A 15642-nucleotide genomic window follows, 5' to 3' on the forward strand; every position below is an offset into this window, starting at 1 on the left:
TGGAGTGATTTGAACCAGAGGTTGATTCAGGCTGCCACCTAGTGGCCACCTCGTGTCATTACATCCTAAAAATCACTTTCTCTGCATGATTATTTTACTTTTATTTGTGTCTTTTTAATGTTGTTGTGAAGCATTTGTTGTTTGAAAGTTGTCTAAACAGGCAACTTGCCAGGAGATTTACAAGAAAAATGCAGTTAGGTGCGGCTGTAAGGACTCACATTGTGACTGTATACAGATAAAAGCTCTTTATTTCTGCTGTAAATGTTATAGTCTTTAGCCAACTTTTATTTCATCATGGCCATTAATTAATTGTTTGTTGTCAAGGCAATAGCTTGTAAGGTGCTTACATTATAATTTCACGTTCGTGCCAAACAGCACATGTAGGCAAAAGCTTGTAACATGAAGGCCAGCCAGCTAGCTTTGACACTCTTCTGTAACACCAGTAAAAAAGCAGCACATTCAGTTTGTGTGTATACTGCAGACAGCGATGCTATTCTCTAACAAGCTCTAATAGTGTTTGAGCAGCCAGGTTGGTGCAGGCCCTCCCGGCAGGACAAAGTAGTTCCACCACCAGGGCTTCTCTGCTCTCTCCTCGCGGTTCTGGCTCACATCAGCCATCAGGGTGTAGCGCTCGTACTGATTGTAAGGGTCAAAGCGGTCATAGATGCCCATAGACTGGATGGCGTCGTCCACCTCTTGCACGTCAGCTTCTAGAGCAGCTTTCTGCAGCACAAAGTCCACCCGGCCTGCCGTACGCATGCGAGGAGGCAGCTGGACTTTCTTCATAGCTCTGGTGTAGCCCGGGGCCGAGGCGGCCACGATGTGGGTGCCAGGGGTGAGGAGGCGCCAGTAGTCTCCGTTTTCAGCTGGGCAGGGAGAAGCAGGGGGAGTGTTTTGACTCATCTTTTACATGCTTACATCTCTGAGTTAAAGGCTATGCTAAGTTTATGATTTTGAATGCTATCAGCCAATCAGAAACTGGTAATTGCAGTAACTCCTACAGTTGTGTGTAATAATGAAAAATGGCTTTGAGTTGTATTATGGGACACATTTTCAGCCTGAGCTGCATCAGTCTCATCTCTCACAAGACCCCAACCATTAGGGGGGTGTGATACTAAATGGCTGGAGTGTCACTTAACAGAGCAAAATGTGTCACAAGAAACCAAACTGTCATAGGTTTAGCCAATGTATCACAAAGATAACGCAGTGGAAAAGGGTGCATCTTGCTAGCAGCCAACATTTCTTACCTGTGGTAACGTCATGCCGGATTCCTCTGACTGATATCCGCGCGCCTTTGATTGTGTTTCCCTCCTCGTCTTTCACAATGCCTTTGATACCTCGATGGGCCTGAGGAACAATACAATTCATTTACAATTATTCTTTGTAGTCATTTACAAAGAATAATTTCGAATGCAGCAAATAAAAAATTCACAGATACTAAACCATAAGCATGATAATGTTCTTACTGCCTCCATAAATGCGATTAAAGCCTCGTGGTTTTCATGCCAGCCGATAAACAGTTCCTCTTCAGGGGGGAATTTATCACAACCCAGCTCCACGGTCACCTCAAAACAGTTGGTGTGGAGATAGTTGAAGTCTTGCATGCCTGACCATGAGACAAAAACAAATCTGCTTCAACCAGACATCCATGAGAAGCTGTGCTGACCTCTCAGGGGCAGCTGTTTCTGGTCTCACAGCGACCTCTAGTGGCTCCACTTGACATTTCATCTTTATTTTAGAAAACAACATGCAACTCTGCTACTGAGGAATGATGTTCACTTTTCCAGCTCACCGCCTGCAAAGCTGGACCACTGTGCTCCATTAACAGTTCCTTTCTGGCTGGTACTGCGAGACGGTCCACACTGGGCGTGCTCATTGGACATCGTTTCATGGGCGTTCGCGTAAGTTCTCGCAAGAAGCTTGAATACCTGCAGAGTAAAAACCCGAGGGTTACTATTCTCTGGTTGAGATCATCACAGGGAGAGAAGAGATGTTTTTAAATATGTCTATAAAGGAGGATGCAGGAAAAACAAATATGAATTTATATAACTAGTATCATTTAAGTGAAAACGGCAGACCCCATTTCCACCTGCTATTGAAATGTGATCTGTATTACATTATATTCCATTTGCCGAATTTAAAAGGAGGAACAAATAATTAAGAATTTGTTGTACAGAGTATTTCACAAAGCTTATAAGGTTTCCCCTAATTCAACAACTCACAAAACTGTGATTTTTTTTAGGGGAGTCTGGGCCTGATTTGTCACCACCTTAAATTACTCAAGTGCAGGTTTTGCTCTGGAGGACAGAGATCCAATCTCAGGGAGGATAACAAGGACGCGTTAAATATACCAGGTGTAACCGCAAAGGCAAGATCAGACCCCTTATTGTCCGGAAAAGGTATCTGCATACAGATCCCATTTGAATACCAGGTGTAAATGGGGTCCCAGTTTAGTCCTTTCAATGCTCACTGTGACCAATCATTCATAATGATGAGATTTATACGTTTATAAAATATCTACCATTTTTGGTTACTGTCTGCAGCCATTATCTATGAAAGGTCACCATGATACATTTTTCTTCAATTATTTTGTCGCCTTCTTTTATTTTTGTGGATTCGCTTGTGACTGGCAAGGAGAGGCACTTCAATCAATATTTCTCTATTCTCAAGGTGACGTGTTTCAAGGGGCCCGTTCACCTGTTCATCCGGTGTCGGGGAGAACATGTTGTGCTCCAGCGGGTGTTTGGACAGGTCGTAGGGGTAGGACACCACCAGGTCTCCACCGTGGAAGTTGGCGGAGAGCACGAACGGGATGGAGCGGATCCATTTCATGACGGCGTAAGTCTCCGGTGCAACCTGCATCGCAGCATTAAGACTTCTTCAGATCAAGAAATGAGACAAGTTTATTCAATTTAAAGCGGTTGTTCAGCAAAATCACACATGTATGGATAAGGATTCATACTGTACCTTACCAAACCAGTAATAGTCTGGGATTGGGACGTGGTCGGTGCGGTAGCCCTTTTGTCGGCGCCGGCCGTGAATGATGGACGTCAAGTCAGGGAAGTTTTTGTTCAGGTCGATGTTCTGCGCATTGTTTTGGCCGACGTTCCAAGAATCATATCTGCGACCCTGTGGAGTTCACACATTAGTGTTTCAGAAAATTAGACGATAGCAAATTTTCATCATTGAAGCTTTTATTTCTTTACTGATTTAAATGAATAACTGGGTTTCAACATCGTGATGCGTTTAGTAACTGCAGGAAATTTACATTATCTAGGGATTATGTGATTTTACATGCCTGTGTTAGTAAGCCCACATCGACCTTTAATCTGAAAATAAAACAAGAATGAATGAAATACAACATATGCATTCATTATATTATAGATAGTGAGCCTTTCTTCTTATTGTCCTGATGTTTTGGGATGGGATGCTTAGGATTGTTATGTGGAAGGTGTTGCTTGTTCTGCTCTATTTATCGTCAATGTCAGATCTCAATTTGCGGTGAAATATTGGATTTTTACCTTTTGTCTTTGTCAGATCTCTTGACTTCTTTTACCTTCTTACCTGGATGGAAATGTGTGTTTTATCAAGATGTCTCACTCACCAGTTCACCTCAGTTTTTTGGTGTATATGTCTACAAAGCCAAAACGATGTATAAATAAATATAACGGCAGTAAGTGAGAGAGCGTGCAAGGTATTTTAGCTGACTATGGCTGAAACCACTCATCATTTCCACTATCGATTTGTCAATTACCTTTTTCAATTAATGGATTATTTAGTCAATAAATGCAACTATAACTAACACAAAATGTTGAATTACCTCACATTTAAGAAGCTGGAAACGGCAAATGTTATGTTTACTTTGATTCTCTGGTGCTGACACTTGACACATGCTAAAAACAAAGGGCAATACGTTCTGTAATTCATTGATTTTCTATTTTTAAAATGCTCTGCACTCTTATTACAAGGTGTTTAAATATGGCATAAGCTCAGGTGTGTTTCACACACTGTTTATCACTGAACAAAGGCGTGCGGATTATTAGGATGTTTGGTCGGTTTTCCAGATCTATTACAAAGCAAACAGGACTCAAACTTCACAGGGAGAACTGGGTGTAGCTGTGGAGAACTGACCTCCCCCTCATCATCGCTGTAGTTATTGTCCTGGATTCCAGAAGCAGCCGCCTCGTATCCATCAGGGTTCATGGAGGGCAGAATGTGGATGCGGGTGGTGTTGATGAGGGTCTGGATGCGCTCGCTCCCCAGCAGGTACTCTGAGCACAGGTGCTGAGCCAAGTAGATCAGCAGCTGGCGGCCCAGGACTTCATTTCCATGGATGTTGCCGATGTACTTTATCTCGGGTTCGACTGCAGAGGGTCACATTTGCAGCGACTTTTCTAACTTCTTCAATAATGAAAAAGGATGCAGGCTATCGACACAGACTTTGACAAGCTTTACTCACGCAGTTCATGTTGGCCGGGGTTGTTGGAGAACTCGATCACGAGCAGCTCCCTGCCCTCCATGCTACGACCGATGCTGTAGGTCCTCGCTATGTCGGAGCATTGATCCTCAATTTTCTTTAAGACGCTGATCATCTGAGCGTTTGAGTGGTAGCTAAACTGTATTGCCGTGGCGGGGTCCTCAGGAGGAGGGATTTCCATGCTGTCAACGGCCTCTTCGTCTTGCTCTGCTGTACAGAAAAACGCAGCATGTCAGGTCTGATCAGTGAGCTTTTGGATCTAACGGCAGCCGGCCACATTTTGGATCCATCAAACAAATATGCTGTCTCCATTCTTGTGGGGCTGCCAGGCTATAAATAGGATGTTTGAAGAGTCTGGTACAGTATGTACAGCAGAAACCACAAAGAGAGCGTGGAAAGTCGATAGAACATCAAATGCCTGATGAGCCAAATGTGCTCATTTCAGCTGACACATTAAACTGGTGAGCCGGCCCTTATTTTTGCATTCACACTTGCTTCCAGAAACCAATAATAGCAAAATCACATGGAACATATTAAAGTTTCGTGCTGCCAGATTCAAATGTGCTCCACCAGACTGTATCTGTCAAAACTCTCACTACTGGTTAAAATGCATAATCTGTACAGTGTAAAACTGTTATTAGACGATCAATCTTCATCTTTAAAAAGAGCTTGCCTGCTTAACTTTTCCCATTTAACAGGATTTACTCTGTATGCCCTAATATACATATCATCATATTCATTCATATTTTGACATTTATTTGATTTATACATCTCCAAAACACGTCATAGCAGCATTAATGGATTTTTTTTTGGCCACTTGGGGGCAGCAGAATAAGTTGTAAACACAACATTTGTCATGACCCGTGCCATGCACGGCAGTTTTGTTTAGTTTTCTCTTGTTGATCCTTGCCATTGTCTCAGTCATGCCATGTTTTATGTTAAAGTTCTGTATTGTCTCAGTCTCTACCCTTGCCCTGTCTTGTTTGTATTTGTTAAGTTCCCCATTGTGTCTCATCTTTGCCTGGGTTTTGTTACTTCCTGTTTTATTTTGAAGGTTCATGTCATGTGTCTTGGTGTTGCTTTACTTCCTGTGTTTTCCCTCCCGTGTGATTGTCTGATTGTTTCCACCTGTGTGTCATTAGTGTTCCTCCCTTGTGTATTTAAGTCCGTGTCTTTTCCCCAGTCTTTGTCGGGTCATTGTCTGTGTAACCTTGCTGCCAACAATCTTCACCATAGTCATAGTTCTACCCTAGTTCCCTAGTGAGTGTTGTCTTGTTTCATGTAAGTGTTTCATGTTGCGTTTCCTTTGTTCCTGTCCGTGTTTCGTTTAAGGTTTGAGTTGTTCCTTGTTTCGACTTTGTCTTTAGTTGCCACAGTTCTGGTTTGTTTATCGCCTTGTTCTTGTCTTTGTTCATGTCTTGTCTTATGTAGAGTTCCCGTCCTTATTGTTGTCTGCGTTTCCCTCGTTAGTTTTCGTTCCCTGCCATGTTCTTTTCATAGTGTTATTTGTTTGATACATAATAATCTAGTTTCTGTGTTCTTGTCTTAAGTTATAGTTTAGCCGATTTATTCTCCTCATTTAAGAGCGATTTTCTGTTTATTTACTTTTGTTATTCAGATTCTTGTTCCTCCATTTGCTAGGATTGCATTTTGAGTTGTTAGTTTCTCTTACCAAGTTCTTTTAGTTAGTCAGCCGCGTTGTTCACACCCCTTTGTGTTTTCCTCCTTCGGGAGCGTCTTCTGTTCTTTATTTTTATTTCATTGGTAGTTATTCATAGTCTCGTCCCTTGCTTTCATGTGTCTTGTGTTAATGTGTTGTCTTTCCCTGTGTTACGTTGTTGTTGTGTTAATTCAGTTACCCCTGTGTGTCAGTCATTAGTTCCCTGAGTTTTGGTTGTCTTGTGTGTTCTCTGAGTTAAATAAATTTATTAGTTGAACCTAGCGCCCCCTTGTGTGTCTGCATTTGGGTTCAGTTCCCCTTAAACCCAGCTTTCCTGACAACATTGAAATAATATCACCTTATAAAGCACATATGGTGGATGTGATGGCAAACAGTTGCCTATTTACATATCAAATTGAGGCATTATTTTAAGCTTTGTTTCAGATAAGTTGGTTAATGTAAGTCCAGTCTCCTTTTAGTCCTGTTTTGGTCTCCACCAACTCCTGAGGGAAATATCTGGCACTTTAGCTGCTTAATGTTGCAGAGTTAGTGTCCAGCTGTTAAACATATACAGCTGGTCTGTCATTAAGTGCTGGGCAGGTAGCTAAAATTGTTGAATCAAAGGTTAGCGACTGAGACTGAACCAAAACAGTAAAGCTGAGAGCAATAAACCAAAACAATGCGCTTAAAGAGGCTAAAACGCTAAATAAACCACCAGCGCTGACTGGTAATTCTCAGTGGATTTGCCTCTACAAGCAACCCCTTTCATATTATATGTAGTAATTTGATGTATTGTCAATAAAAAAATATTGATTCGTGCAGCTTTAAATTGAAATTGGTTATTTTAACATGTTAAAACCACAAGGTAATAATTATCAAACAAATGTCAAAGTGAGCCTTTGTTGTTGACGACTTACAACAAGTTTCACTAATTACCGGTCTAGGGCTGCAACAAATGATTATTTTCCTTACTGATTTATCTGCCAAATATTTTGGTTATAAATGGTGACATGTTCAAGTTGCTAGTTTTGGCCAATGTGGGTCCAGAACCCAAAAATATTCAGTTTACTCAAAGGCTGGAAGACTTAATGGCATTTGAAAAACGACTCAGACAATGAAAATAGCTGCTGATTATTAATTATTAATGGACTGATTGTTTCTGACAAATTGATATTTAATGAAAGGCTGCTTTCCAGTGTGGCACCAGTATCTCAAACTGGCCCTGTGCGGTAGCCCTGCTGTGTTGGACCCACTTTTATCTGCTACATACATGTTTTATAGCTGCAGCAATTACTGCTTGAAGACCTCAAGGGTCACGTGATATCAAAACAGGAACATCAGTTTGAAATTCATATGAATGTGGGAATAATTACGCAGCTCCAACCTGCTGCCAGACATCTGACCCAAATTCTTCATGGCAGAAAATGTTCTGCACAACGTGGAGTGAGACACTGGTAAAGCAGCAAAGGTTAAAACAATGTAGTTCATTCCACTGCTTAACTTTTAGGCTTTTATTTCCATGTACACAAATGCCCTGCATAAGCTCCTGCTGTTCATAATCTCATGTGGCTCACACATGATACTCTGCGTGTTGTGAGTGGCAGCAGAGTGTTTTTATCTTTGGAAACCTGTGTCCAACTTCATCATTCAACTTCAATTATAACACTTTTAGAAAACACTGACAGACAATGTTTGCCTTTCTGCTGAGCATTAAGATGTTGTTTATAAGAGTAGCCTGCTAATGAAAACACGTGAAAATAGCCACAGGACCCGGTGTAAGTGAGGTTTTATGTGGGGAAATAAGCCATTCCAGTTGGCCACATGAGCATGTGTGCAAACCAGATGCCTGCTGAAAACATGCTCAGGAAAAATGCTCTATTGAAGCTCAAAGGCCTACAACTGTGTTTCTCTTGCAGGTGAAAACAAAAAGGTACAAACCTTAGACACACAATCAGCGATGCTCAAAACTAAGATAAGCTCACAATAGCAGTAACACTGTACTTTGTTCTCACCTCTGAGGCCCTCCAGCGGGTCATAACATCCCTCTTCGTCACTGACAAAGAAGCGATCACAGTCCAGGAAGTAGGGCCAAGCCATCTCTATCCCCTCGAACGCGTGGCTGCATTTTTTACGGATGGCCTCACAGGTGGTGCGACAGGGCTTCATCACCTTCTCCTTCTCGCAGCGCGGAGCCAGCACAGAGCAGCCCAGCATGCGGATTTCGGGGTTGCACTCTCCCCTCAGCAGAGACTCGACCACGCTCATGAGGAGGTACTCGGCGCCCGCCTCGGCATCCTCGCGGGTCTTGTGGCCGAGGATGTTTGGGAACATGGTCTGAGTGTAGGACATGTCATCGCAGTAGGATAATAGCAGATCTGTGCATTTGGCTGAGGGAAAAAAAAGAAGAAATTCAGACAGGCACGTTAAAAATGAAATGATTACTAACAGCCGACAGTAATCTAATTTCACCATTCTTATTTTGAGGGATCGGGACATGTGTCACACACTTAATCATGAGCCTCGCTGTGGCTGTCTTCAATCATTGAGCCCCAAATATTTCTATTATCTCTGGAAATTAGAATTTGAATATTTCATAGTGCCATTGATCATCTAAAAATACACTTGATGGTCTTATGGCTTTCGGGCCAGATTCCATTAGGCTACACCCAGCGTGACATATGATCTCATCCTTTTTGTTGCAAAAAAACACTGACTCAATTCAAATCCACAGGGGCGTAACTCTACAAACACTTGTCTTGTTGGGGAGGTTTTGTTTTCGAGCCCGATCTCTGTCCGGCGTGAAAAATGAGGCTCAAAAAGCCAGAGAGGAGCTGTGATTTATGAGTCTGGCAGTCCAGAGAGGTGATCAGCTGCTGCTACAACATGCTGGACGACGAACAGCTCGCCTGGACGCCGCTCTTCCTCCAGGTCCGAGGCGTACTTACGTTTTTCTTCCACTGTTGGCTTGCACAGTCCTGCAAGACACATCAGTATGTCATTAGCTGACACTGTGGTAGACACTAGATGGCAGAGTGGTTTCTGTAAATGCTTCAATGTGGCCTACAAAACACAGCTTGAGCAACCTCTGGTTTTGCTTCAGCAGCCCTCTAAAATGTCTGTCTGTCTACAAGGTATCATTAAGTTATGAGAGGTCCCACGTTTTCCACAGGCTTATAGATGTTTATCATTAATGTGGAAAAGCATGCTTTTATCTACAGTGGCAGCATTTGACAAGCTTCAGGCCGAAACCTAATGATATTCACTATCATTTTAAGTTTCTCAGAGTTACACAGGAGCATTTTACTGCATGAAAGGCAGCTTCTGGGTCTGCAGAGTCTGCACGGTTAAATAAACCCTGTCCAGTCCAGGCAGCAGGTCCGGACGCACGCATGGTAATAAAGTGTGTGTTCACGTGAAGCTGAGAAAACTTTACCTCGAAATCCCGGGTCACAGCGCGGAGGAGCGCACGAAACGAGGGCCAGCGACAGCAGCAGGAGCGGCAGCATGATGCGCATTTTCCGCCGTTTATATTCCGTTTCGATGTGGCACCTCACACGCGCAGCCAGAGGGTGTGTGTGTGTCAATTTCCCCCAGTCTGCACAAATCTCAACTCCCCTCTGAGCGACTTTCTTCCACGCATTACGGTCAACTATCAAGTTACAGAGGGAACGGCTCTGAGATGAAGTAGGGAGACGTGCACGAAAAATGTGCACGCAGATTTTGCGAATATGACGCTCTTTTAAGGTATTTAAGGTAAACTGACAGGCAGCACGCGGGCGTGTTGATGACTTTTTGTTTCCAGGAGGATTTTGACCCTGGAATAAAATGAATTCAAGTGCAAGTGTCCACCCTTGGCTTTCCTCATTTAATATTCTCACCTTGCTTAATTGGGAGTGTCACCCTACCACAGGCGCCGTCTTCAGTCACATGACCTTGTTTGGCCAATAGTGCACAGCGCTTTAAAGGCGCCTGTTGGGATAACTACATAAACTTTAAAAACTAAATGTTACCAGTTTTGTTGCACTCGTTTTAACGCTTTGTTTTAATAATGAAAACTATATATGTTAAATTCAATTTGTGTCTAACTTTTAAATAATGACACTTAAAACTAGCAGTGGCTGTTTTTCTTATGTTTGCAACAGTCCTTTATTATTTGTCTGTGTTGTGTGACATGATAGTTTGATAATTTACTTAAAAATATTTAATGTATCATAAAATCAAAGTATCATAACAGCAGGTTATTAAACCAGGGGTGGAACTTCATTGTTTGTTTTTCATTGTAAGTTTATTTAAGCTTAACCTTAAACAGCTTCACATCCATACTATCTACCCTATTTTTTCTCTATTTTTTATTGATCACACCAACTTAATGTTTTGATCCCATACAAAATAATGTGACCCACATCTGGACTAATTGTGGCCTGCCTTGACTTTGCTGACAGGCTTACTGACTATATCCCCACCCTGACCTCAGCATTGTGTTTGTTACTACATGATGGGGTCGCACAGTGTTCCTGATGCAGACCTTTTGGTTTTTACCTTTTGTTTTTACCTGGGTTGTATTTTTGTGACCCCACAGATATCTGCTACGATGGCAAGGCTGAAGCCAGCATTTGCGCATTGTATGGCGGGCTTAACATATGCATCAGTGAAGAAGAGCGCAGCAGCGCAGTCTGTGGAAACATTGCTTCCATTCTGGGAAGATAGCAAACATCTGTGTGATCACATACACGTAAGAAAGGTGCTGCAAGTATATCACATTGCACAGTGTACAAATGAGGCCGTGCTAACTAACTGTTGTCCGCTTGGTTTGCTTGTCTTAGCCCAAAGGTAAATCCTAGTGAAGATGTTTAGGCTACTCCAAGTACAACAACACATGGTGCCTGGATTAGCAATGGAGACACAGCAAGTAGGTTGAAAGTTCAGACCATCGGCTTCTTTCTTTGGATAACCTTTTTTCTCTTATGCACAATTTTACCTTCTCCTACTGGAAGAGCTAACCACACACCAATGACCTTGGTGTTTCCACTGCAGAAAGTTGTGATGAAAATACACGATGCTCAGCCGACATGGGGGCGTTATGACATTTGTACCACTGAAGGTAGGAAAATGAGTGTAGTCAAGTGGGAGTGGAGAGAATATCAGCTTTTAAGCAAATAAGAGGAAGCTCGAGCCGAGAGGGTGGGTTCTGCAGCCACCCCCACTGGCTGTGAAGGGCTGAGAAATCTGGCAACCCAGTACACACAACCTTTGTGTCTTAAAATGCTCCATCATGACACAATGCTTCTCAAAATTACTACTGAAATAGTAATGAGACAGAACAAGCGGAGACTTAACTTGCTACAAGACTGATTTTGCCACCTGACCTGATTTCTTATTCACGCAGGCGGAAAAAAAATCACACACAGAACATTTTGTCACAGCAACAAACATTTTCTGAGTGAGCTTGTTTTACTCATTTAACTAATTATAGGGTCTCCTCTCCTTCAAGCTGGGCTGATCTGAATTAGCATAATGGGAAGCCCGATTATTCATCATGCAGGCAGGCAGGCGCCGGACCCCTGGGTTCAAGACAGGATGGAGGATCTTGAGAGTGAGCTCGGCCCTTTGGCTGTAAGGAGAGGAGTGAGTTGAGGGTGGGGCAAGCATGAGTAAAGTAGAAAAATAACTGGATCCTTCAGCTAAATCAGAAATATGAATTATGCACATTATTGTATGAATGGACATGAAGCCCCCTGGGAGAGATGACAGCCCACTGGAGACGTGCATGTGATCAGATGTCGCTGAATAAACTGATGCAAGTTTCTATAATAAAATAGTTAAAATGAATAAAAGTGAATTCTTTAAGCAAAAGGCTACATGATCATCAACCTGATAGTGAAGGCCGAGTGACCTTTGCTATCAGGAGGTAGAGACCAAATCTGGAGCTATAAGTGAATGAAGAGTGACTACTGGGCTAACATTCATCAGGATACAAGACTGTAGCTAAAGTTTGTCATATCAACTTAAAAGGTGGCATGTAACTTGTGTTCACAACCTGTTTCCGCTGCCCCCAAGAGGTAAAAACGAATCAGTTATTGCAGGTTAAACTTTTCATCCAGCACCATAATTGGATCAAAATGTCAGTTTATAGTTTAGCCTGCAAAACTAAGGACGTTCCCAATAGCCACAGCAGTACTTTGTGATCAGAGCGAAGAAGCAAACGTTAGCATGCTAAACTAAGCTAATGAGCATGGTAAACAGTGTGAACACCTCAGTATGCTAACATCAGCATTTAGCTCATGTTCACCCTCGCTCTTGTTTCTTTACTCTTCCCGCAAAAACATGGCGACGCTAATGTCTTTCATTTCTTGAACATTTTCTGCACATTCTTTTTTACCCAGATTTCCAATGTTGCTGTCAGACATCTGCCTCCTCATCAACAAATCTAATCTGATCTGTCGGATCAGTCATCACTGTTTCGTTGCCTGTCTCGCAGTGGGTGTCTGAAGCGGTTGAGGTGTTTACCACTGGTACAGTGTCTGCAGACTGCATCATTTTCCTTTGAAGTAAACTCTCTAAATTCTCCTTGGGCTTTCTTATAAGTTTATAGGCCACTGAAGCTCCACTTGGGTCAGAAAAGTCACGGAAAATACAATCTCACAACTCAGTTTCAAACTTGGCAGCTGTGGCACATATTTTGCTTTGCATACATTTTCCATTTAAGCAGTTTTAATCATCAGTTTCAGTTTCTGAAGAAGAAGTTAATTTGGCAATATGTTAATACAGCAAAGCCCTGGCTTCAGTTCTACCATGTGCTGCTTTTAGCATGAATTGTTTGAATTCAACCGCAAAAAACAAAAAATGGAGATTCCCGCACATATTGCTGCAAATAATTACTGCTGGCCTGTTTCCATGCATCAGCCTGACTCATTATTTAGTCAAATCAGAATCTCTAATCTGCAAGAATGATCTTTGACTCATCTCTTTAATTGCACTTGGCAATAACTCTGCTGCAACAGAGCTTGCTCATGTGACACCACAGTCATTTTTTATACCTTATATCATCTAGGATATAATTAGGGCCACGAGGTAGATGGAAGCAACACAACGTGGTACAGAAACAGATGTGTAGCTGGTAGTGAACGAGGAACAAAAAGAGCTCTGTTTCCTTTCAAATAAACCTGGATCCATCAATTTCAGATATTTAATATTGGCTATAATTTATCTATAATCCTAATCAATCAGTCCAATAAAAGAATAAAAGTCCCACTATTTGCCATTTAGTGTCCAAGACCTTTAACTGCACTGCTTGAATTCAGTTTACAAACTTACAAATTAAATCGAAGGGCCTTATCTAGATTCAATGACGTTTCTGTGAAAACATTAATATTTTTAATAGCTTTATAATTGACAGCTTTTATTGCACAGATTCACTAATAGCTAATCACACTGCCAAAGAACAGCAAGTGGCTCACAGGAGGAAAAATACATGTGCATAAAGTACATCCAAAGAAACAGGTTTTTAATTGTAAAGCAGCTGTACTGGTTATAAAGTACTGAACAGCTGAAAAAGTCACATATCCAAATCTGGCACAAACACAAAACAGTGTTTTTAAAGCACTTTGAAAGCGTTTCTATGCTACATCACATTGCTCCCCCTTTACGTAGACAAAAAGTTCCTGTACAGTGCAAAATATATAATAACATCATGTAAATATCCATAGAAACATTTTCTCCAGTCAACTGGCAAAACAAAGCACAGTTGTACAAATGTCTTTCAGTTAAAAGTGGGCTATCTCTAGTACATTCAGTTACAAACTCACACTTTAAAAGATAAGCCGAGTGATATTCTACGTTTTCCTTATTGTCGGCAAATCCCATGACATGACCAAAACCAATAATGAATTGAGCCTGCTAACAAGTGCTGTCTGTGCAGCCGCTGATCTCAATCTTCAAACAAACCCAATCACATCATCCCTGCCTCCTGGAGTACACCGGATTGATTCTCAAGGGAACTGGATTCAATTAAATGAAGAGCGTCAAAACTACTATGCTTTACAGAATAAGTGGTGTGAGAACTTGAAGCATTGTAGAACTGCCACTGCACCTGATATTCAAATAAACTAATTTGCTTACTTACATGGGTTGTTCCTTGCTTGTCAGTTGTCTAAAAACAATTAAAAACGCATCAGTGAGCTGCACTGTTCCACTGGGTGACATACTGCATTATCATGAGCCAGGGCACTGTGGTTTACTTTCACATATTCACCCTGTACTGCTGCAATTATATATTTACTAGTGCAACAAATGTGTATTAATCCACACCTGAAAATAGTCCCCAAAAACTGACTATTTTCTCCTGTTGGAGTAATGTTTGCTAAAAACTGCAGTACCCAGCTGTTTTAGGAAGTCATGAAATCTTTTTCAAAAATGTATCCATGACCCATTTTTGAAGATTTACGACTTTTGGGAGGCTGGTCGCCTAGTAACTTGGATGAATATACCATACCATGACATACCCCTTGGCTCTCCCAACATTTCCTGTTTGTATCCCTACTGTTACTCTCATTTTGCCTTTAATAAAGCCAAAAATGGCACAAAAAATTATAGGCAGAAAAGCTTGGGGCTTTGTGGGGAAGTCAGAAACTATTGAGAGATGAATTAACAGATGGTTGATTTTGGTCTTTTCCAGAGACTTGCCGGCAATACCAAAAATCTAGACCATCACCACATTTATCATTCAACATCATGGTGTACATGTTATTTGCCTTTGGCTCCTGTAACTATAGTAGCTCTGAGAGAATTAGACAAAGTGCATCAATATTCAGTGACTGACATGACACTGCAAAGTAGTCTAACATGGTCAATACAGAACATGGCAATAATGTGCAGCAGCTGTTTCTCCACACCGAAGAGTACATCCATTCACTGAAGGTACATTGTCCAGAGGCAGGAACAACATAGTCTCTCCTTCATTTCACATCTTCACCCCGACGCCTATCGACCATCAGCTCCAAGCCCCGTCCCTGTGTGGTAGTAGAAAGGTCACAACATGTGGATTTGTACAGTACAAAAGGCCACTTTATACATGTCTGTCAAAGAGAAGAAGGGGCCATTCTCCAGCAGCGTGAACCTGCAGTTTTTTAGAGTAATATGAACCCATGACTTACTCCATGAAATTGATTTGTCTGATCTGTGTGTGTTCCTGTGTTTTTTGCCATCGCAGATGAATCAGAGATCCTGTTTACCGTCCAACGGCCTCCCCATCGCTCCCTGTCTGTCTTCCCCTTCGCCCGTTCATCCTCCCCCTCATCACTGTCCTTTCATTCTTCTCCGCCCACCACTTCCTTATGTTCGCCCCCCACCCACAGTCTGTCCCCTCTATCTGCTCTCTTTTCCCTCCCAAACAATATCCTGTCCTCTCTGTCTCTCTCCTCATTCTTTTCCTCCGCCCACCTTCTTCAAAGAGGCAACCTTTATTTTTGGCTCGCGGTGTGAATCTGTCATGTCCGTGCGCTTGCCA

General features: G+C 42.0%; 1 protein-coding gene across 2 annotated transcripts; it reads right to left on the reverse strand.

Moving 5' to 3' along the window:
• Nucleotides 1-242: 242 nt before the first annotated feature.
• On the reverse strand, nt 243-9740 carry LOC121626481 (carboxypeptidase Z-like). Of its 2 annotated transcripts, none has more exons than XM_041965021.1 (11): nt 9571-9740; nt 9083-9112; nt 8150-8524; nt 4460-4684; nt 4132-4364; nt 2968-3129; nt 2698-2856; nt 1793-1928; nt 1467-1606; nt 1248-1347; nt 243-866 (listed from the first exon to the last, which is right to left on the reverse strand). In XM_041965021.1, the coding sequence occupies exons 1-11, from the start codon at nt 9650-9652 to the stop codon at nt 508-510; spliced, it is 2001 nt and encodes a 666-aa protein (XP_041820955.1). In that variant the 5' UTR covers nt 9653-9740; the 3' UTR covers nt 243-507. The 2 variants fall into 2 exon arrangements, with proteins under 2 accessions (XP_041820955.1, XP_041820954.1); XM_041965020.1 differs by having other exon boundaries at nt 4460-4687.
• Between the last annotated feature and the right edge of the window lie 5902 nt (nt 9741-15642).

Source organism: Chelmon rostratus, chromosome 23, assembly GCF_017976325.1.
Source record: "Chelmon rostratus isolate fCheRos1 chromosome 23, fCheRos1.pri, whole genome shotgun sequence".
Classification (NCBI taxonomy): Eukaryota; Metazoa; Chordata; class Actinopteri; order Chaetodontiformes; family Chaetodontidae; genus Chelmon; species Chelmon rostratus.